Here is a 24,302-nt window from a genome sequence, read left to right as displayed (position 1 = left end):
TGTGATTTCTACTATGTACTGCAATACCCTGTTATTGCAGTGTATGGTACGAGCATTCAGATGATTGCAGGTTAAAATTCTCTAAGGGGACTAACAATAAAGTACAAAGAAATGTTTAATATATAGACCAAAGGTTATATGTCAGCAGTGCCTTTAATAAAATGACCACCCAAGACATCCCATGTCCATGCACCTATGGGTCTGACGGCATCATCTTTTATCCCTGGTCTGACTGCTATGTCTACTTGTAGAAAAATACCTAGGAAGCTACATTGTTCCAATTGGAAGGTAGAACAAGGAAAGTTTGAATGACAATGAGGATAAAAAGGATTTATCATGGGCTCACCAGTCCAGAGATATAATAGAAAGTGGCTGTATTAGCAGCCTGCTTGCTCTCCCGAAGATGCGGGATGGTAGGACCTCTTTTTTTTCATTCTTGGCTAGCTCTATTGTCAACACAAAGAGGAGCCCAAACAAGAGTCATGTAAATGTAGTGCAGATTGTATTGCTTGCTACTCCTGCAGGTATATTGGGGCTCTTTGGAACAAAGTGGGGGAACACAAATCTATGCCTCTACGTTTTTCAATTGATCAGCTCCCCACTTATTTCATCCCCTGTTAAGTGGTGGAAATGACTTGTGTCATGGTAAGCCTGTGATCACCATGCACAAGGCTAAGTGGTACTGGAGTGGTATAAAGCACAACTCTACTGGACACTGGAGTGGTGTTACGCATTCAGTTAATATCTCTTGTGCCCTTGGTAAAACTTTGTGGTGGAATGCTAATAGAATTTGGTTATTTATTATTCATTTCAGATTAAGGGTTATTGCAACAGCACACTAAGACTAACTATGCAGTTTGAAATTTGAATCACCCATTTTCGGGAAGCTGGCATATATTTGTAATTTTAACAATATCGGTCACTTTTAGAATGTTTGGAATGTAATTGTTAGCCAGACCTTCTTATGTAACATCTGCCTGTTACTCCAAATACTCATGTCTACTTCCCACTGCATTTTGAGGCAAGCTTTCTCAGATGAGTGGCTATACCTATTTTCGATGCTAAAGGTCCATCTCCATATTAATTAACTAACACTAATTAACTTTGATGGGGCTATGCTGTAATATGGAGCCTAACCACTCATAAGTAAATAGAGTGCAGAATGAAAAAGCAATGTATACAATGAATAGGGTGTAGCAATCACAGAATCACTGTGCCCCTTCAGGCAGCTGATCAGCAGTGGTGCCAATCTTAATGATAGACCATCAGTATTGCAATTCTGGAAAATCCCTTTGGTTTTAAAAAATCTACAATAAACAAATGTCCTCTAGGTTGGGACAAAATCACCACATATTCTCTCAAAACAAGGTGCAAAATGTATTTCAGTAAAAGAAAAGAGAGAAAGAGAGATCATAAAAACTAGTATAAAATGTTGCCATTGAATTTCATCCCAGTAGGTATTTGTATATTGGCTATTTCTATATGTAAGCCAATAATTAAATATAATTTTTCCTTTATAGTAATGTGTGCTGATCCCAAGAGAGTGTGCTTGAGGAGATCAGAAAGTGTATTTTGGGTATAATGTACCATATTAAATGAGCATGATTAGACCCCTAAAACCTCTATTACATACACATATCCCACACTTTCCCATTCCCACCAGTGCATTAAACCGTGTGGATTTTAGGTACTATCAGCCCAAATCAGCCCTTATAAAATGCTTGATAAACAGAGCAAGTTTTCCAAAAAAATCCATTTTTCACTATTCTGGCTCACTATGAAAAACAGTTTAGTTTTTAAGACAAATATTAAAGAAATGTTAGCAAAGTGAAAAACATGGCTCAAACAGCTTCAAAGACACTCGTTATACCGTGAGTAATTTTCCTAATATCTATTTTGTATATTTCAAAAATACGTTCTGCAGTTTTAAGGGGACAATACAAATATCTCGCTGGGAATCTGTTTATACCAAGGAAGGTGACGGGCACAAGGGGGCATTCTTTGCGTCTGGAGGAGAGAAGGTTTTTCCACCAACATAGAAGAGGATTCTTTACTGTTAGGGCAGTGAGAATCTGGAATTGCTTGCCTGAGGAGGTGGTGATGGCGAAATCAGTCGAGGGGTTCAAGAGAGGCCTGGATGTCTTCCTGGAGCAGAACAATATTGTTTCATACAATTATTAGGTTCTGTAGAAGGACGTAGATCTGGGAATTATTATGATGGAATATAGGCTGAACTGGATGGACAAATGTCTTTTTTCGGCCTTACTAACTATGTTACTATGTTACTATGTTACAGTTTTAAAGTTGAAGATCACTTCTATAATTTGGTCACCTTGCTTTTAACTTTGGATGAACGCTTTCATTATCATACACTAATTCATGCTTCATATGTTTTATACTTTTCTAAACAACTGTTGTGCTATTCTTAGGGTAATGGGATTATGTATTCTTCTAGGCCTAGCAAAACCCATGGGGCTCGTTGAAGGACCTGGTGGGCTTGGACAAGGTGGAATGGCAGCAACCTTAAGAGATGATAGCCATGAAACAGAAACCAAATATGAAGAATATGGCTACAATGCCCAATTAAGTGACAGAATCTCACTGGACAGATCGATTCCAGATTACAGACCAAAAAAGTAAGTAAATGAAAGGTATTTGCCAGGTTTCAATATTTTAAACACTTAGAATTAATTTAATACAGTTTTATTACTATCTTCAAAATGTAAAAACATGTATTAAATCTATCTGCTAAATAGTTCATCTAAACACAGGGGAATTTTAATTAATTGCAATTTTTTTTGTGTGTGCATTAGTGGTCCCTATTAGAGTTGAGCGACCTTGACCTTTTTAGAGTCGAGCCGGGTTTTGCGAAACCCGACTATGTCCAAAGTCGGGTCGAGTGAAATCGGCCGATTATGACGTAAAGTCGGGATCGACCGAAACACGAAACCCAATGCAAGTCAATGGGGCAGCATAGTCGGCAGTGAGTGGGGGCCAGGAAAACACCTAGAGTGCCCATTTTAATGTCAAAACCATCCATTCTTCTTAATGAAGCTTGTCAAGCGTAATTTACCTTATAATAATTGGAAGGCATTTGAAATTGGGGGTCATTTGGCTAAAGTTGTGGGGGGTAGGGCTGGTTCAAGTAATTAGTGGGCCCAGGAAATCTGGACCACGTCACGGCAGTGGAGCAGGGAGAGGTAAGTATTTCAACTTTGCAAGTGCTGTGAACCTGAGCAAGCAGGGGGGGCCCACTCGTTGGCATTGGCACTGGCACAGGGCCCCTCAAAGTACAGCGGTGTGTTTGCACGGCGGGGGCGCCTCCCACCGGCAGCAACACTTTTGCGTACTATGAGAGGCCCTGTGCCAGTGACGTCGCCAACTAGTATTCCTCCCCCCACCTGATGAAGGAACCTGCACTTTCATCTGCACCTTCCTCTTTGTCCCCGTGTAAGGTGGTATGGTATGCGGGAAGAGCAACCTGACTTTCAGCAGGGTCACAATGTTGTTGTGTAGCGTGCACGGGGAATGTTGCGTTATGGGTCAATGTACCAGCAGACTCATCTATCACTGGCTGGGCAATGGGCACGATGAAGTGGAAACACAGATATAGGCCCAAAGAAGAAAGTGGGCTAAATGCAGTTCAAAATTGGTAACACAGGAATAACCAGGGGGCATTGCAGTGGAGGACAACTGGAATGAGAGGCTGACACAGAGAGTAGGGCCAAATCAGTAAGTAGTCGAAATGCAGTTCAAAATTGGCAACCGTAGTAAACAGGCGGCACAGCTTTGTTCAGTGGAGGAGAACAGCAAGGAGTGGCAGACACCGATAGTAGGCCCCAAACCAACTAGTACGCCAAATGCAGTTGTTCCATTTAACCACAATTTAATGAGAGCCTGAAGATAGAAGCTCAGGAAAGGCAACCTGGGGAACACCTTGGAGTGTAACACACCATCTCTCTCCACCCCATACCCATTTTGTATGGCCTAATGCAGTGTACTTTTCTACAACTACTAAACGAGAGTCGGAAGACCGAAGCAATGGCAAGGAAACCTGGGGAACACATTAGAGTGTAACACACCCTCTCTCTACACCCCATACCCAATTTGAAGGTCTAATGCAGTGTAGTTTCCAAGAACTACTAAACGAGAGCCGGAAGATCGAAGCTCAGGAAAGGCAACCTGGGGAACACCTTGGAGTGTAACACACCCTCTCGCTACACCCCATACCCAATTTGAAGGCCTAATGCAGCGTAGTTTCCAACAACTACTAAACGAGAGCCGGAAGATCGAAGCTCAGGAAAGGCAACCTGGGGAACACCTTGGAGTGTAACAAACCCTCTCTCTACACCCCATACCCAATTTGTAGGCCTAATGCAGCGTAGTTTCCGACAACTACTAAACGAGAGCATGAAGATCGAAGCTCAGGAAAGGCAACCTGGGGAACACCTTGGAGTGTAACACACCCTCTCTCTACACCCCATACCCAATTTGTAGGCCTAATGCAGCGTAGTTTCCGACAACTACTAAACGAGAGCCGGAATATCGAAGCTCAGGAAAGGCAACCTGGGGAACACCTTGGAGTGTAACACACCCTCTCTCTACACCCCATACCCAATTTGAAGGCCTAATGCAGTGTAGTTTCCAAGAACTACTAAACGAGAGCCGGAAGATCGAAGCTCAGGAAAGGCAACCTGGGGAACACCTTGGAGTGGAACACACCATCTCTCTACACCCCATACCCAATTTGAAGGCCTAATGCAGCGTAGTTTCCAACAACTACTAAACGAGAGCCGGTAGATCGAAGCTCAGGAAAGGCAACCTGGGGAACACCTTGGAGTGTAACACAACGTCTCTCTACACCACGGAAGGGATGATTCTTAGGAAGGAAGGCTGTTGGAAATAAGCATTGCGCGTCCGAGGGTGATTAGATTCTTATTAGGTATATACTCACCCTCGGACGCGCCCTGCTTCTTTATTTGGAATGAATGTTTATTTGCAATGTGGTGTTGACTTTCTCTATTATTTTGGTAATTAATGATTTTATTATTTTCATTATTTTGCATCTTCTCGGCAATAATATAAAGAAGACGCGACAGGACAACACTCGGTGGATGCCATATGTGTGTTTTCAATTTAAAAAAACTTTCAGTTAACTACTTGCAGGAGAAAGTAATTGTAGCTGGTGGCCATTTTTAGTACTGTACCAGATTTTAGTTGTGTGTTTGTTTTTAATGTTAAAATGTCTGCATTTGATATCTCACCAGTATTTTCTTTTTTATAAGCAAAATACTTATTTTTATATTTTCTGATGTTGGTTCCAGGGGTACACGGCCAGCAGTGCCCTGGTCAGTGTAGTAGTAGTTGAAAGAATGGACCGCAGACAGGCATCGAAGGCCTAAAATAAAAACACATGGCTGTAGGCAATTTTAAATTGGTTCCAGGGGTACACGGACAGCAGTGGTGTGGTCAGTGGAGGCCTAGTGGAAGGAGTGACCGCAGACAGGCATCGAAGGCCTAAAATAATAACACATGGCTGTAGGCAATTTTAAATTGGTTCCAGGGGTACACGGACAGCAGTGGTGTGGTCAGTGGAGGCCTAGTGGAAGGAGTGACCGCAGACAGGCATCGAAGGCCTAAAATAATAACACATGGCTGTAGGCAATTTTAAATTGGTTCCAGGGGTAGACGGGCAGCAGTGACCTGGTCAGTGTAGTAGTAGTTGAAAGAATGGACCGCAGACAGGCATCGAAGGCCTAAAATAAAAAAATTGGGCTGGCTGTAGGCAATTTTAAATTGGTTCCAGGGGTACACGGGCAGCAGTGACCTGGTCAGTGTAGTAGTAGTTGAAAGAATGGACCGCAGACAGGCATCGAAGGCCTAAAATAAAAAAATTGGGCTGGCTGTAGGCAATTTTAAATTGGTTCCAGGGGTACACGGGCAGCAGTGGTGTGGTCAGTGGAGGCCTAGTGGAAGGAGTGACCGCAGACAGGCATCGAAGGCCTAAAATAATAACACATGGCTGTAGGCAATTTTAAATTGGTTCCAGGGGTACACGGGCAGCAGTGACCTGGTCAGTGTAGTAGTAGTTGAAAGAATGGACCGCAGACAGGCATCGAAGGCCTAAAATAAAAAAATTGGGCTGGCTGTAGGCAATTTTAAATTGGTTCCAGGGGTACACGGACAGCAGTGGTGTGGTCAGTGGAGGCCTAGTGGAAGGAGTGACCGCAGACAGGCTTCCAAGGCCTAACATAACAAACTTGGGCTGGCTGTAGGCACTTTTAAATTGGTTCCAGGGGTACACGGGCAGCAGTGGTCTGGTCAGTGGAAGTCTAGTGGAAGGAGTGACCGCAGACAGGCTTCCAAGGCCTAACATAACAAACTTGGGCTGGCTGTAGGCACTTTTAAATTGGTTCCAGGGGTACACGGGCAGCAGTGACCTGGTCAGTGTAGTAGTAGTTGAAAGAATGGACCGCAGACAGGCTTCGAAGGCCTAACATAACAAACTTGGGCTGGCTGTAGGCACTTTTAAATTGGTTCCAGGGGTACACGGGCAGCAGTGGTCTGGTCAGTGGAAGTCTAGTGGAAGGAGTGACCGCAGACAGGCTTCCAAGGCCTAACATAACAAACTTGGGCTGGCTGTAGGCACTTTTAAATTGGTTCCAGGGGTACACGGGCAGCAGTGGTCTGGTCAGTGGAAGTCTAGTGGAAGGAGTGACCGCAGACAGGCTTCCAAGGCCTAACATAACAAACTTGGGCTGGCTGTAGGCACTTTTAAATTGGTTCCAGGGGTACACGGGCAGCAGTGGTCTGGTCAGTGGAAGTCTAGTGGAAGGAGTGACCGCAGACAGGCTTCGAAGGCCTAACATAACAAAATTGGGCTGGCTGTAGGCACTTTAAATTGGTTCCAGGGGTACATGGGCAGCAGTGTATGGTCAGTGGAAGTCTAGTGGAAGGAGTGACGGCAGACAGTCTTCGAAGGCCTAACATAACAAAATTGGGCTGACTGTAGGCACTTTTAAATTGGTTCCAGGGTAACACGGCCAGCAGTGGCCTGGTCAGTGTAGTAGTTGTAGAAAGAAGGGACCGCAGACAGGCTTCGAAGGCCTAACATAACAAAAATGTCAAAACAATGGTATTGTCAGTGCCAGGCATTGAAGGATGTCAGCGCCTAGACTACACATTGGTGAAGCTGTGAGAGATAATTTTGCTAGTGGTAGAGCACTGTTTGAGCTGGGGGGGGAACTGTCTTGTGGCCGGCGTTACAGGCACAGGGCCCCTCATATTACAACGGTGTGTCTGACGTTGGGTGCGCACCACCACCGCCAGAGACACTTTATTGTACTATGAGGGACCCAGTGGCAGTGCCGTCGACCAAAAGCGGCCACACCCACCTCTTCAGACAAACAGCACTCTCAAGGGTCCAAGCGCAAAGTGGCGATAGCACGGCCCCGTGTGGGGAGTTTGGCCATTTCGTGAGGTGGAAACATGTCGTATGCTGGACAATCAGGTGAAGAAAATTACGAGATTGGAAAAGTCATTCAGAATAGTCCACAGGCAAGACCTTTTCATAGGAAAGCTAGGTGTCAGCCGGGCAGGGTGGGGCAAAAGATTTTGAAATCCAGTTGTGGTTCATTTTAATGAAGGTTAGATCATCTACATTTTGGGTAGCCAGACGAGTCCTTTTTTCTGTTAGTATTGAACCTGCAGCACTGAATACTCTTTCTGATAGGACACTAGCTGCCGGGCAAGCAAGCTCCTGCAATGCATATTCTGCCAATTCTGGCCAGGTGTCTAATTTGGATGCCCAGTAATCAAATGGGAATGACGGTTGAGGGAGAACGTCGATAAGGGATGAAAAATAGTTTGTAACCATACTGGACAAATGTTGTCTCCTGTCACTTTGAATTGATGCTGCAGTACCTGTCCTGTCTGCGGTCATAGAAAAATCACTCCACAACCTGGTCAGAAAACCCCTCTGGCCAACGCCACTTCTGATTTCTGCCCCTCTAACACCTCTGGTCTGCTGGCCCCTGGAGCTCGTGTGAGAACGATCACGGGCGCTGTGTGCAGGGAATGCCAGAAGCAAACGGTCAACAAGAGTTGATTGTTTTGTTGCTAATATTAGTTCCAAGTTCTCATGTGGCATAATATTTTGCAATTTGCCTTTATAGCGAGGATCAAGGAGGCAGGCCAACCAGTAATCGTCATCGTTCATCATTTTTGTAATGCGTGTGTCCCTTTTGAGGATACGCAAGGCATAATCCGCCATGTGGGCCAAAGTTCCCGTTGTCAAATCTGCGGTTGTGCTTGGTTGAGGGGCAGTTGCAGGCAAATCTACGTCACTTGTGTCCCTCAAAAAACCAGAACCCGGCCTTGCCACGCCACCAATTTCCCGTGCCCCCGGGAAAGCTTCCTCATTAAAAATATACTCATCCCCATCATCCTCCTCATCCTCCACCTCCTCTTCGCCCGGTACCTCGTCATGTACACTGCCCTGACCAGACAATCGCTGACTGTCATCAAGGCTTTCCTCTTCCTCTGGTGCAGACGCCTGATCCTTTATGTGCGTCAAACTTTGCATCAGCAGACGCATTAGGGGGATGCTCATGCTTATTATGGCGTTGTCTGCACTAACCAGCCGTGTGCATTCCTCAAAACACTGAAGGACTTGACACATGTCTTGAATCTTCGACCACTGCACACCTGACAACTCCATGTCTGCCATCCTACTGCCTGCCCGTGTATGTGTATCCTCCCACAAAAACATAACAGCCCGCCTCTGTTCGCACAGTCTCTGAAGCATGTGCAGTGTTGAGTTCCACCTTGTTGCAACGTCTATGATTAGGCGATGCTGGGGAAGGTTCAAAGAACGCTGATAGGTCTGCATACGGCTGGAGTGTACAGGCGAACGGCGGATATGTGCGCAAAGTCCACGCACTTTGAGGAGCAGGTCGGATAACCCCGGATAACTTTTCAGGAAGCACTGCACCACCAGGTTTAAGGTGTGAGCCAGGCAAGGAATGTGTTTCAGTTGGGAAAGGGAGATGGCAGCCATGAAATTCCTTCCGTTATCACTCACTACCTTGCCTGCCTCAAGATCTACAGTGCCCAGCCACGACTGCGTTTCTTGCTGCAAGAACTCGGACAGAACTTCCGCGGTGTGTCTATTGTCGCCCAAACACTTCATAGCCAATACAGCCTGCTGACGTATGCCAGTAGCTGCCCCATAATGGGAGACCTGGTGTGCAACAGTGGCAGGTGCGGATGGAGTGTTTGTGCAACTGCGGTCTGTGGACGAGCTCTTGCTTCTGCAGGAGGACGAGGAGGAGGAGGAGGAGGAGGGGGTGCGAACGGCTACAGACAACTGTTTACTAGACCGTGGGCTAGGCAGAACTGTCCCAAACTTGCTGTCCCCTGTGGACCCTGAATCCACCACATTTATCCAGTGTGCCGTGATGGACACGTAACGTCCCTGGCCATGCCTACTGGTCCATGCATCTGTTGTCAGGTGCACCTTTGTGCTCACAGATTGCCTGAGTGCATGGACGATGCGCTCTTTAACATGCTGGTGGAGGGCTGGGATGGCTTTTCTGGAAAAAAAGTGTCGACTGGGTAGCTCGTAGCGTGGTACAGCGTAGTCCATCAGGTCTTTGAAAGCTTCGCTTTCAACTAACCGGTAGGGCATCATCTCTAACGAGATTAGTCTAGCTATGTGGGCGTTCAAACCCTGTGTACGCGGATGCGAGGCTAAGTATTTCCTTTTTCTAACCATAGTCTCATGTAGGGTGAGCTGGACTGGAGAGCTGGAGATCGTGGAACTAGCGGGGGTGCCGGTGGACATGGCAGACTGAGAGACGGTGGGAGATGGTATTGTTGCCGCCGGTGCCCTAGATGCAGTGTTTCCTACTACGAAACTGGTGATTCCCTGACCCTGACTGCTTTGGCCTGGCAAAGATACCTGCACAGATACAGCAGGTGGTGCGCTAAATGGTGGTCCTACACTGCCGGAAGGGATGTTGCGTTGATGACTAGCTTCATTGGCCGAGGGTGCAACAACCTTAAGGGACGTTTGGTAGTTAGTCCAAGCTTTCAAATGCATGGTGGTTAAATGTCTATGCATGCAACTAGTATTGAGACTTTTCAGATTCTGACCTCTGCTTAAGGAAGTAGAACATTTTTGACAGATGACTTTGCGCTGATCAATTGGATGTTGTTTAAAAAAATGCCAGACTGCACTCTTTCTAGCATCGGATACCTTTTCAGGCATTGCAGACTGAGCTTTAACCGGATGGCCACGCTGTCCTCCACCAGGTTTTGGCTTTGCCACGCGTTTTGGGCAAGATACGGGCCCGGCAGATGGAACCTGTGGCGATGTTGATGCCTGCTGCGGCCCCTCCTCCTCCTCTGCTTCAGAACTGCTGCCGCCTGCACCCTGTTCCCCCAATGGCTGCCAATCGGGGTCAAGAACTGGGTCATCTAATAACTCTTCTTGTACCTCCTGCGCAACTTCGTCTGTGTCACCGTGTCGTTCGGTGGTATAGCGTTCGTGATGGGGCAACATAGTCTCATCAGGGTCTGATTCTTGATCAGCACCCTGCGAGGGCAATGTTGTGGTCTGAGTCAAAGGACCAGCATAGTAGTCTGGCTGTGGCTGTGCGTCAGTGCACTCCATGTCAGATTCAATTTGTAATGGGCATGGACTGTTAACTGCTTCACTTTCTAAGCCAGGGACGGTATGTGTAAAGAGCTCCATGGAGTAACCCGTTGTGTCGCCTGCTGCATTCTTCTCTGTTGTTGTTTTTGCTGAAGAGGACAAGGAAGTGACTTGTCCCTGACCGTGAACATCCACTAACGACGCGCTGCTTTTACTTTTACCAGTTTCACGAGATGAGGCAAAAGAGCTAGAGGCTGAGTCAGCAAGATAAGCCAAAACTTGCTCTTGCTGCTCCGGCTTTAAAAGCGGTTTTCCTAATCCCAGAAAAGGGAGCGTTCGAGGCCTTGTGTAGCCGGACGACGAACCTGGCTCCACAGCTCCAGACTTAGGTGCAATATTTTTTCCCCCACGACCACCTGATGCTCCACCACTACCACTACCCTCATTACCAGCTGACAATGAACGCCCCCGGCCACGACCTCTTCCACTAGACTTCCTCATTGTTTTAAAAACGTAACCAAACTAACGTTATTTGTTGCAGTCACACAACTTACACGGTGAGCTATAACTTCAGTATGATTTAGCTACCCCTTTACAGGTTGGTGAGACCACAGCGAAAATCAGGCCCAATGTTACACACTCTTTTTTTGGTGGCTGCAAATTAGAGAGATGCCCCACACGCAGGACTGTCACTGAAGCACAAATGTTAATATTAATGTCACACTATTATTTTTTTTTTATTTTTATTTTTTTCAGGAACACTTTAGAAACCCCCCCAAAAAAAAAAAGAAAGATTTTTGCAGGGAGAATTTAGAAAACAAATGTAACAAACTATATGCTTTCTATGGGCCACTGAGTGAGAGATGACGCACACAGGAATCAGGAGTGGCACACAAGCCCAGAGGCCAATATTTTTCTACCAATGATTGATGGAGTTATTTTCTCTGGTAGATTTTGGAACCCAAATCAAGGAAAAGAAATGTAGGCTTTCTATGGACCACAATTGGAGAGAGAGAGAGAGAGAGAGAGAGATGGCACACCCAGGAGTCAAGACTGGCACACAAGCAGAAAGGCCAATATTAATCTCCCACTGTTTTTTTTTTTTTTTTTTTTTTTTCAGGGAGACTTTAGAAAAAAAAATAATAAAAAAAATATGATTTTATCAGGAAGAATTTAGAAACCAAATAAAATAAAATGATTTTTTCAGGGAGAATTTATAAAACAAATAAAAACAAAAATAGGCGTTCTATGGCCCACTGACTGAGAGATGACGCACACAGGAGTCAGGAGTGGCACACAAACCCAGAGGCCAATATTTTTCTACCAATGATTGATGTAGTTATTTTCTCTGGTAGATTTTAGAACCCAAATCAAGGAAAAAAAATATAGGCTTTCTATGGACCACAATTGGAGAGAGAGAGAGAGAGAGAGAGAGAGAGAGAGAGAGAGATGGCACACCCAGGAGTCAAGACTGGCACACAAGCAGAAAGGCCAATATTAATCTCCCACTGTTTTTTTTTTTTTTTTTCAGGGAGACTTTAGAAAAAAAATAATAAAAAAAATATGATTTTATCAGGAAGAATTTAGAAACCAAATAAAATAAAATGATTTTTTCAGGGAGAATTTATAAAACAAATAAAACCAAAAATAGGCGTTCTATGGCCCACTGACTGAGAGATGACGCACCCAGGAGTCAAGACTGGCACACAAGCAGAAAGGCCAATATTAATCTCCCACTGTTTTTTTTTTTTTTTTTCAGGGAGACTTTAGAAAAAAAAATAATAAAAAAAATGTGATTTTATCAGGAAGAATTTAGAAACCAAATAAAATAAAATGATTTTTTCAGGGAGAATTTAGAAAACAAATAAAACCAAAAATAGGCGTTCTATGGCCCACTGACTGAGAGATGACGCACCCAGGAGTCAAGACTGGCACACAAGCAGAAAGGCCAATATTAATCTCCCACTGTTTTTTTTTTTTTTTTTCAGGGAGACTTTAGAAAAAAAAATAATAAAAAAAATGTGATTTTATTAGGAAGAATTTAGAAACCAAATAAAATAAAATGATTTTTTCAGGGAGAATTTAGAAAACAAATAAAACCAAAAATAGGCGTTCTATGGCCCACTGACTGAGAGATGACGCACCCAGGAGTCAAGACTGGCACACAAGCAGAAAGGCCAATATTAATCTCCCACTGTTTTTTTTTTTTTTTTTCAGGGAGACTTTAGAAAAAAAAATAATAAAAAAAATGTGATTTTATCAGGAAGAATTTAGAAACCAAATAAAATAAAATGATTTTTTCAGGGAGAATTTATAAAACAAATAAAACCAAAAATAGGCGTTCTATGGCCCACTGACTGAGAGATGACGCACCCAGGAGTCAAGACTGGCACACAAGCAGAAAGGCCAATATTAATCTCCCACTGTTTTTTTTTTTTTTTTTCAGGGAGACTTTAGAAAAAAAAATAATTAAAAAAATGTGATTTTATCAGGAAGAATTTAGAAACCAAATAAAATAAAATGATTTTTTCAGGGAGAATTTAGAAAACAAATAAAACCAAAAATAGGCGTTCTATGGCCCACTGACTGAGAGATGACGCACCCAGGAGTCAAGACTGGCACACAAGCAGAAAGGCCAATATTAATCTCCCACTGTTTTTTTTTTTTCAGGGAGACTTTAGAAAAAAAAATAATAAAAAAAATATGATTTTATCAGGAAGAATTTAGAAACCAAATAAAATAAAATGATTTTTTCAGGGAGAATTTATAAAACAAATAAAAACAAAAATAGGCGTTCTATGGCCCACTGACTGAGAGATGACGCACACAGGAGTCAGGAGTGGCACACAAACCCAGAGGCCAATATTTTTCTACCAATGATTGATGTAGTTATTTTCTCTGGTAGATTTTAGAACCCAAATCAAGGAAAAAAAATATAGGCTTTCTATGGACCACAATTGGAGAGAGAGAGAGAGAGAGAGAGAGAGAGAGAGAGAGATGGCACACCCAGGAGTCAAGACTGGCACACAAGCAGAAAGGCCAATATTAATCTCCCACTGTTTTTTTTTTTTTTTTTCAGGGAGACTTTAGAAAAAAAAATAATAAAAAAAAAAAGATTTTATCAGGAAGAATTTAGAAACCAAATAAAATAAAATGATTTTTTCAGGGAGAATTTATAAAACAAATAAAACCAAAAATAGGCGTTCTATGGCCCACTGACTGAGAGAGAGAGAGAGAGAGATGGAACGCTTAGTACTGGCACACAAGCCCAAAGGGCAATATTAATCTCCCTTTTTTTTTCCAGGGAGAATTTCTAAAACCCAAAAAAAAAATAAAATAGGCTTTCTATGGCCCACTATTTGTGAGAGAGATGGGACGCTCAGGACTGGCACAGATGGCACGCTCAGGACTGGCACAGAAGCCCAGAGGCCAATATTAATCTCCCTTTTTTTCTGGGAGAATTTATAAAACCAAAAAAATATTTAAATAGGCTTTCTATGGCCCACTATTTGTGAGAGAGATGGCACGCTCAGGACTGGCACAGATGGCACGCTCACAACTGGCACACAAGCCCAGAGGCCAATATTAATCTCCCTTTTTTCAGGGAAAATTTATAAAACAAAAAAAAAAAATAAATAGGCTTTCTATGGCCCACTATTTGTGAGAGAGATGGCACGCTCAGGGCTGGCACAGATGGCACGCTCAGGACTGGCACACAAGCCCAGAGGCCAATATTAATCTCCCTTTTTTTCAGGGAGAATTTATAAAACCCCCCAAAAAAATAAAATAGGCTTTCTATGGCCCACTATTTGTGAGAGAGATGGGACGCTCAGGACTGGCACAGATGGCACGCTCAGGACTGGCACAGAAGCCCAGAGGCCAATATTAATCTCCCTTTTTTTCTGGGAGAATTTATAAAACCAAAAAAAAATTTAAATAGGCTTTCTATGGCCCACTATTTGTGAGAGAGATGGCACGCTCAGGACTGGCACAGATGGCACGCTCACAACTGGCACACAAGCCCAGAGGCCAATATTAATCTCCCTTTTTTCAGGGAAAATTTATAAAACAAAAAAAAAAATTAAATAGGCTTTCTATGGCCCACTATTTGTGAGAGAGATGGCACGCTCAGGGCTGGCACAGATGGCACGCTCAGGACTGGCACACAAGCCCAGAGGCCAATATTAATCTCCCTTTTTTTCAGGGAGAATTTATAAAACCAAAAAAAAAAATAAATAGGCTTTCTATGGCCCACTATTTGTGAGAGAGATGGCACGCTCAGGGCTGGCACAGATGGCACGCTCAGGACTGGCACACAAGCCCAGAGGCCAATATTAATCTCCCTTTTTTTCAGGGAGAATTTATAAAACCCCAAAAAAAATAAAATAGGCTTTCTATGGCCCACTATTTGTGAGAGAGATGGCACACTCAGGACTGGCACACAAGCCCAAAGGCCAATATTAATCTCCCACTGTATTTTTATCAGGGAGAATTTATACACCCCACAAAAAAAAATACAGAAAAATGAAAAGGCTTTCTATGGCCCACTATGTGAGAGAGATGGCACACACAGGGATGGCACTCTAGCAGAAATGCCAAATTGCCAATCTTAATCTCCCACCAAAAAAAAAAAAAAAAAAAAACAGGGAATGTCCTACAATTACTATCTCCCTGCCTGCAGTAATCTCAGCCAGGTATGGCAGGCAGCTACTATCTCCCTGCCTGCAGTAATCTCAGCCAGGTATGGCAGGCAGCAATAAGGAGTGGACTGATGCACAAATGAAATAAAAAGTGTGGACAAACAAAAAAGATAGCTGTGCAGAAAGGAAGGAACAAGAGGATTTGTGCTTTGAAAAAAGCAGTTGGTTTGCACAGCGGCGTACACACAGCAATGCAGCTATCAGGGAGCCTTCTAGGGCAGCCCAATGAGCTACAGCGCTGAGGGGAAAAAAAAAAAAAAAAAAACTTCCACTGTCCCTGCACACCGAGGGTGGTGTTGGACAGTGCAAATCGCTGCAGCACAAGCGGTTTTGTGGTTAATGGACCCTGCCTAACGCTATCCCTGCTTCTGACAAAGCGGCAGCAACCTCTCCCTAAGCTCAGATCAGCAGCAGTAAGATGGCGGTCGGCGGGAACGCCTCTTTATAGCCCCTGTGACGTCGCAGACAGCAAGCCAATCACTGCAATGCCCTTCTCTAAGATGGTGGGGACCAGGACCTATGTCATCACGCTGCCCACACTCTGCGTTTACCTTCATTGGCTGAGAAATGGCGCTTTTCGCGTCATTGAAACGCGACTTTGGCGCGAAAGTCGCGTACCGCATGGCCGACCCCGCACAGGGGTCGGATCGGGTTTCATGAAACCCCGACTTAGCCAAAAGTCGGCGACTTTTGAAAATGTTCGACCCGTTTCGCTCAACCCTAGTCCCTATTCCATTTATGTAGAAAAAATGTCATTACTAACACAAGATGATAAATATTTCTGCCCAAGGATTAAAGTTTGAGTAATCTGTCATTTTATCAGAGATTGATGTATACCCAAAAGGACATTGTGAAGCCCAAGTGAGAGACTGAAAAGACAAATAGTTAGAACATACTGTACATAACTGTTTTAAATCTGTACTGTACAAATGTAGCCTTTTTCTTCAAGGGGTTATTCACTACTGGACAACCATCAGCTTAATCAATAAAAGTGTCCAAATAAAAAAAGTGTATACTCACCTCCTTCAGTCACGCCATTCCAGAGATGTTAGCTTTGATGTTCCCTGTGTAATAGGCCATAGTATACCCTGAGTCCAGACTATACCCTGGGTTCACACTAGTGTTTGTGTATACAGCATAGGGCTGTGTACTTCTTACCTTCTAATCCGTGTACATCCGCATCCATCCTGCATGCCTATCTTTAACATTGTGTACGCAGGGACATGCGTGGCCAGGCTTTGCATGCAGATGCGTCCCCGTGCGGCATTTTGATGTGCCTGCCAAACACAACATGAAGAGTCTGGGAGTACAAACTCATGATGACCTTTGACACTCTCAGTGCAGGAATGAATGTGTCATATGGATTTATGTCTTTTTACATCATTTAAGGAATTTGCACCTCAGACCTTGTGGGGGCATCACAACACAGAACCAGACCCCAATCAGAGGACAATAAAACATTCACATTCCTTATCTATGAACTGTTCCAATATTTAGACACATGTTTATCACTCTTCCATATTGGTAGTTCTGCTTTACGTCACCTGTCTTATCTATGGCATTATTTCTGTGCTGTGTTGTGCATAAATATGTGATTCTTCAGATTTTGTATTAGTCTATGCCTGATAAAGAGACCTGAGTAGTCTCGAAAGCTTGCAATTTGTTACCACCTTTTCAGTTAGCCATTAAAAGGTATCAACCACTGAGGACTCTCAATTCTAAATATTTTTCCTAAGGCTGGGTTTACATTGCGTTACTGCAGTCCATTCAATGTATGCGTTAAACGGACTGCGTTAACGCAAGTGCCAAAAAAGATCGCACAAGCGCAGATGCTCTATCCGCGCTAGCAGTGACGGACCCAGAAACGCTGCAGTCCACGTCCAAGGGTCCATCACAGAAAGACGGCACATCGCTAGCACATGCCCATTATGGCATGCATTGGCGATGTGCCCAATTTAGGAATTAATGGCAGCGTTAACGGATTGAGTTACACCACGTTATGCCGCAGTGTAACGCAGTCCGTCTAACGGACTGCCATAACGCAATGTGAACCCAGCCTAAGGTAAAAGCACTTATCTTAATGGATAACAGAGTAATCTCGTATGTAATGACTGTTGTCTGTTATCAGTCACATTGTATTGTAAGATCAATCTTCATCATGTGATTAACAACACAAATACCTTCCCACTACATGTAAGTCAGTTTTAAGTTATTAAAAGATGGCATCTAAAATCTATCTAATTTACATGGGCTCATAAAATAGAGGGGTATATTGTAGCCTGGAGGTGTATAGTTTGGCCTAGGCTATTTTACACCCCCGGGTATAGTTTGGCCTAGGACAGTTTATCCCCTTATCTATACTCTGGCCTGGGCCAAACTATACCCGGGTTTAATCCGGACAGGGTTTAATTTGGCCTGTTATACCGGTGTTAAAGTGACATTGCTGTGTTACGTGTCTGCTGGAAGCAATGAGCATCCACTTGTCAGCGTCCTCTCTAATGAAATTGTGATGAGATGCAGTAAAAGAGCAACCACACATTTGCTGCAGCCGGCCCGTGATACATCATCATAGTATATTTTGGCATATAACTCTTAGACATTTGAGTTTGTTTCACTTTTGCAAATTGGCATGATAGATTAGCTTTTCTGTTATTGCAATTCTTTTAGTAATCAGACACAAGCAGTGATTCAAATGTGACTATCAAAATAAAGCAGTCCTTGGCTTTAACCCTATGCCATTTTATATGGCTTTTGTCTTCTCTTTTGCCAGCTATATAGAGCTCAATGAGCTTTACCCAGTAAACAGAAGAATTGGCATGCATCTGTTTAGACCTGCCAATCAATATGATCACTAAGTCTCTGCTATCAGTGGGAAAAACAAAGCTATAATCTTGTAGTTAACTCACAAAAATAAAATAAATGATATTACAAAGCATGAATTCGAGACTTCTTAGGTCTCTTCATCAGGCATGGTATAACAAAGTATCTGAAGAAACCCAAATATGTACACAAAAAGTGGTGTGAAAATTGCATAGTTCCAATATCCATATAAGATCAGAGACCTGGTGCCCTTACTGTCTCTGGAGCAGATTTCTTATATTTTGAAGTGAGTCATAAATCCTCCTGACAGATTTAGTCCTGTGTGGAGAGAATCAAAGACTGTAATAAGATTATACTCCTTAGGAGTTTTTATGATTTGAAGTTGCCTTTTAATATGAAAATTTTCATATTCTTTATGTTGTGTCCTGGACCACAAAGATGTTTTGCCACAATTTTTTTTTTCTGTAATCTCAGTTTTTGTCCTGCTTCTCTAAAATAGAAACCCCAAATAGGGCATAGTTTATGGTGGGATGAAATGTATTGAATTTTTCATGAAATTTTAGAAGTTCTAATTCAGGCTCAGTCCAGATTAATAAAATATCATTGATGTAAGAGAAATAGGCCAAAGGTTTGATTGAGCAAGAAGCTAAAAAGTCATCTTCCAGTTTAGCCAAAAAAAAAGTTTTTGCCAAAAGAGAAAAAGTTGTGTGAGAATAAATATGTTGAGTCTTAATACAGACTCAGAAGGGATCCCATTAGCTTCAAGAAACATTTGGCAGCCAGATAGTCCATCTTCATGTGGTATGTTAAAATATAGGGATTCCATATTCTTGGTCCCTAAGATGTCACTCTTGGGGAGAGGACTTATTGTAGATAGATTTTTAAAAGGCCCATGGTGTCCTGTAAATAGCGGACTATCTTCCTTGCCAGCGATTTACCAATGTTTTCTACCCAACCTGAACATTTTTTAGTGAGTGTTCCCACCCCTGAGATAATTGACCTCCCTGGGTTACCTGGATTACGAGTATTTGGAAGCATATAGAAATTTGTTTTCCAGAGATATTATATGATATCTTGATGGACAACTTATGTAAAAAATATAAATATGTACAAAACATTTAAAAAATAAAAAAAGGTATGAAAAAATAGTCTCCACTGCAAAATGTAAAAAAAATACCATAACAGTCTTTATATATATTCATATGACAAAAAAAACAACAGAAAAAAAACAACTGCACATATCAGGTATCCAGGTGACCCTAGTAACCTGGAGAATTCGTTCAAGTTTTTTATGGAAATCATAAACTGTAAAACAAATCTGTTCCATATTTCCATGACAAAAACATATAAATTGCATGGTACATTGTAAGTTATATATATCTTAAAAGGTGCTAAAAATTATACTATTTGTTACACATAAAACAACATTTTATACATGCAGTCCCCTTGCTATGAACTAAATAGGTTCTGTGGGTTTCTTTGCAAGTAAAATTTGTATGAAAATTGCAACAAGGCCTGCCAAAAAACTCTACTAATATTCTCCTCAACATTGACCTCTCTGGCTGTCTCTTAACTATAAGCCAGAACTTCTGGCAATATCCAGACCTCGGAGGCCATGATGTGAAAATGTGCTCAACAATCATACAAGTCGCAATGACCTCCATGTCCTGGACGCGGCTTGTAGTTCTGGCCTATAGCGGAGAGGTAAGAGATACAGCGTATGATGGTGAAAAGTATAAGACCAGAGCAGCTGGGTATCTAGAAAGATGAACAATTAGGTTAGTATTAGTTTGGTGTATTTTTTACATCTTACATTCATGACAATCAGTTATACATAAGTTGAATGTTCATTGAATTGAGGACTGAATGTGCAGCCATGTCAATGAAAAAATGAAAAATTGTTGGCTATTGCAAAGAGGAGAGGAAAAAAAATTGGCTGGTCATTAGGGCCCAATTAGGCCTGGTCACTAAAAGGTTAAACAGAAACTTCTTAGGTGTGATAGTGAAGTAGATAGAGGTTTACAGATGTAATACTTGATAAGCGATTGCCAATATGTTTGTAAATGTTTAAAAATTATAAAAGAACAATAAATTATTCCTTTTGTGGCAAAAACTGACCTACATGAATGAAAGGAATTCCGTGGGTTATGGCACTGTCACCCCTCAGCGTGTCTGGGATACAGTTACTGGTATAGGGGTGTGATGAAGCTGTCAGTACTCTGATTGACAGCTTGGCCATCCAATCTGGTACAGGGGCGTGCTGAGCTGTCAGTGTGTTAGTTGACAGCTCAACTATTCAATCTGAGACTGTGAGGCGTCGGCTGTCTCCTTGTGTTCGTTATTCCACTTATTGGCCATGCTTCTTAACTGAGCTGAGTTTCCCAGAACACTGCCAGACATACATTCATCTTGTGAGGATAGTGCTGTGCTCTCTGTGCCTTGAGTTCTATATGTTTGATCTGTTGCCTTACTTTGGACTTTATTCTGACTACCCGCCTGATTAACCCCTTCAGGTCTCATCTGTTATCCTCCCGTTACTCTGACCTCCGAACGTTAGCTGACTACGCTTTTGTCACTTCCTTCTGTTTATGACGTACCCTCCTAGCTTCTGACCTTGGACTCGCGTCACAAGCACAATACTGTACATGTGCATCATGGTAATTGCATGAACATAGAAACAATCGCTAGGGTGCATAGAAATGATTGACAGACATGATATCATTGTGCTGAGCAGTATAAGAGAAACCTCTGACCCTGGTTGCTTAAATCTTTTAATACCATGGTCAATAGCATCAACAGCACCATAGGTGTTTTACTTTTCCATTGTGTCAGTTAAAATGGTAGTTTGGGTCTAACAGAGACCTCCATGGCTAAAATAAGAATGTACCCAAAGAATAACCTCACAATGAACATCCAAAAAATGGAAGAATTTTTATTCTCCTAACAAAATTATAAAAATTAATCAAAACTTGATTTATTTTCTAAAGTAGAACTAATAAAAATGTCTACAAACTATCCAAAAAGAGGTAAAACATTGTGAATTCTCTATATCTCAGTATTATCCTGATTTTTTTTAAACATTACTGAAAACTCTTAAGAATAAAAATATTGATCTTAAATTTTTATGGAAGTGCTTATATGATTCATGCTGTGTGCGATAACATGATTTTGCTTTGCATCTCCTTTAAAATAAAATATTTTACAGGTCATAATTTCTGTTCTTTAGAGCAATTCTCTAATAGAGTCTCTTAATCCATGGTAAAACTGCTGTACATTTAATGCTCTTCACCCTGGTTATTAACAAACAACCCGAAAGTGGATGATTCATTCTGTCCATCCATCACTGCAACCGTCACAGAAAGCTTCTAGATCATAGCAATAGGTAGCTCTTATACCAATGTTCAATGACAAATGGAATATGTTAGATGGTTCAACTTCCCCCAACCGTGTCTATTGGTATGCAGGTCATAGAAAGTTGAGAAAATAATGAAATATTGATATCCGCAATCCAATTTCTTGTTACAGAGAAATTCACATTTTTCTTAATATGTAAATGAATTGATAAATCTGTGGGCCAGACATTGATCTCCTTGAGAATCTTCCTCCAAAGCATATTTAAAATGAAAGGGGGCATCACCAGTGTGAGAAATGTATATCAGGAGAGCAGACTGTCAGTCATTACATTTAGAAATAATGGGAACAGCATCCAGTCCAGGTGATGAAGAAAATTCAATAGCTTTATTCCGCCATAATGCAACGTTTCGACCCAAAAGGTCTTTATCAAGCATCTTTTTGGGACGAAACGTTGCATTATGGTGGAATAAAGCTATTGAATTTTCTTCATCACCTCGATTGGATTCTGTTCCCATAATTTCTAAGCGTATACTTTTTCCAATTGGGTCATTGGATTGGAGCGTGCATTCCATTATTGATGTGCTGTCAGCTGCTTCTTTAAACATTGTCAGTCATTACATGTCTCAAACTGGAAACGTACCTTGCTTTCATTTTCATTTTTTTGAAGGAGATTTGCTTGTATTATACTGTAAGTTGCTATGGATTTGTTGTGCAAAATCCATACTGCTAATTCGCAACAAAACTACAATGTGTGAATTTGGCCTTTATGTTTCACTCAAGATAGGAAAAAATAGAAATGATACAACATGTGACCCAAATTAATTTCTATATTTTAATTTTATATAGCAGACGATACTGACTAGTTGTGTCAGAGTCAGTTCCCTCAGACTAAGGTTAATTTAATAGCGTGGAGAGAGCACATAACTTTTAATCTGTCCTTAAAAATATTTATTTTTATTATCCATGTGATTAGTAATTAGACACCCATTTATAGTATTTCGTGCTTTGTGTGTTTCAGCTTGGTAATCCCTGCTTTTTAAGGACAGATTAAAAGTCATTTTTTAAAAGACTATCCCTGCTGATAGATTATATTTCAATTCTAAAATGTTCACGTCCAATCCTCATTGATGTCCTACAAAGTAATATAAAAGTATATGATGAGTAATGTTTTATTTTATAAGTATTAGGCAGCCGTCACACTATGAGTATTTGGTCAGTATTTTACATCAGTATTTGGCCAAAACCAGGAGTGGGTGATAAATACAGAAGTCGTGCATATGTTTCTATTATAATTTTCCTCTATTTGTCCCACTCCTGGTTTTGGCTTACAAATACTGATGGAAAATACTGACCAAATACTGCTAGTGTGACGGCAGCCTTATAAAACAAATTCGTCAACAATCTCTCATACCTAAAACAGATATCTACAGCATATACAGTAAATTCCTTGAAAATATTTCTGGGCATTGAAATCAGCTTTACTATTCAATGCAAGTAGTAAAATTAGATCTGATAAATTACAAAACATTTACATCCACACCTTTACTGTTATGTTTAGGAATATAAACATGAGTTTAAACAAAAAACACTCATACCACTAATTTACTTATGGAACAGAAGGCATCCTTTGAGAAGTCTTCCACATTTAGCAAACTGCTGTTCTCAACTATTGAAAAGTGCAGTTGCAGCACAAGCCTTCTGTTGCCTTCCACAATGTCAGAGATTCCCCAGCTTCCTCCATAAGCCCTTGCCCTGCATGTTCTTTCTTTTAGATGACCTGGACAGATATGCATAGTTACAAAGAGCCAAGTGCTGATGTGGGCTTAAAAGAAATCCCTGTAGTTGTCATCTGCTGCACTTGAATTATGAGGGACAATTCTATAATTATTTTGCGTCTGTTACCAAGTTAAGCTCTCAGTAGAGGATCAAGGGAATTATCAGGTTTCATCAATGGTGCACTACATATGCTCTTCATATGAGTTGACTGCAATATTGCTTCAAGCTATTAACTATATGAAAACACAAGTTATCACTTGTCTCTTTCCCCTTCATTGGATTTGTTATTGATTTTGTTCTTTGTTTGGCACCAGCTAGGTTTTCTAATTAAAGCGTGGCCTTAATTAGTGCACAAAGCACGGAGCATGGATCTTGATTATTAAGTCCGGCCTGTGGGAGAATGAGCTGGGGATTGGCAAATCCAAATTAAACAGAATCATAAAACTAAATGACCTTACCCCCAAGTCCCTGTTGTTACACGTGGGCAATATATCTTGGCTTATTAATTGCTACATAAATACAGATGGCTGAACAAGATATGAAAAAAAGTCATACTACCCAGCAGCAGTGCCATCTTTTAAATCATACATTATGAGTAATAAAACTGATAATATAAATAGTATAGTAAGAAGAATTATTATACTATTAAATAATATTAATATCAGGTTATACAGAAAAACTAGCCTTTGTTAAAGTTAATCCTGAAATTATCATCTAAATATTCTCTACCATAAGATTCAGAAAATTATGGAACAGATTTTATAGTTTCATAGTTTTTAAGGTTGAAGGTAGACATAAGTCCTTTGAATGCATCCAGATGAAGGAAAGCACATCATGAGGCAGATGCTAACTGCCCATATTAGTAGAAAAAAATAGGGTTCAGTGAAACGGGTCAGCCATTTTCAGAAGTCGCCGACTTTTGGCAAAGTCGGGTTTCATGAAACCCGACCCGACCCCTGTGTGGGGTCGGCCATGAAGTCGGCGATCTTCTGAAT

General features: G+C 41.8%; 1 protein-coding gene across 2 annotated transcripts in view; it reads left to right on the top strand.

Annotated features, from left to right (window-relative positions):
• GALNT9 (polypeptide N-acetylgalactosaminyltransferase 9) overlaps positions 1–24,302 on the top strand; it is a 773,980-nt gene that overhangs the window by 147,816 nt on the left and 601,862 nt on the right. For both annotated transcript variants that reach the window (XM_069756073.1, XM_069756074.1), the window contains exon 2: positions 2,456–2,636. In XM_069756073.1, coding sequence (XP_069612174.1) covers positions 2,456–2,636 — 181 coding nt within the window. The remainder of the gene's footprint in view (positions 1–2,455; positions 2,637–24,302) is intronic.

The sequence above is a fragment of the Ranitomeya imitator genome, chromosome 1, assembly GCF_032444005.1.
Source record: "Ranitomeya imitator isolate aRanImi1 chromosome 1, aRanImi1.pri, whole genome shotgun sequence".
In the NCBI taxonomy this organism is placed as follows: Eukaryota; Metazoa; Chordata; class Amphibia; order Anura; family Dendrobatidae; genus Ranitomeya; species Ranitomeya imitator.
Note: the sequence above shows the minus strand (reverse complement) of the source record. Positions and strands in the feature narration are given on the sequence as shown.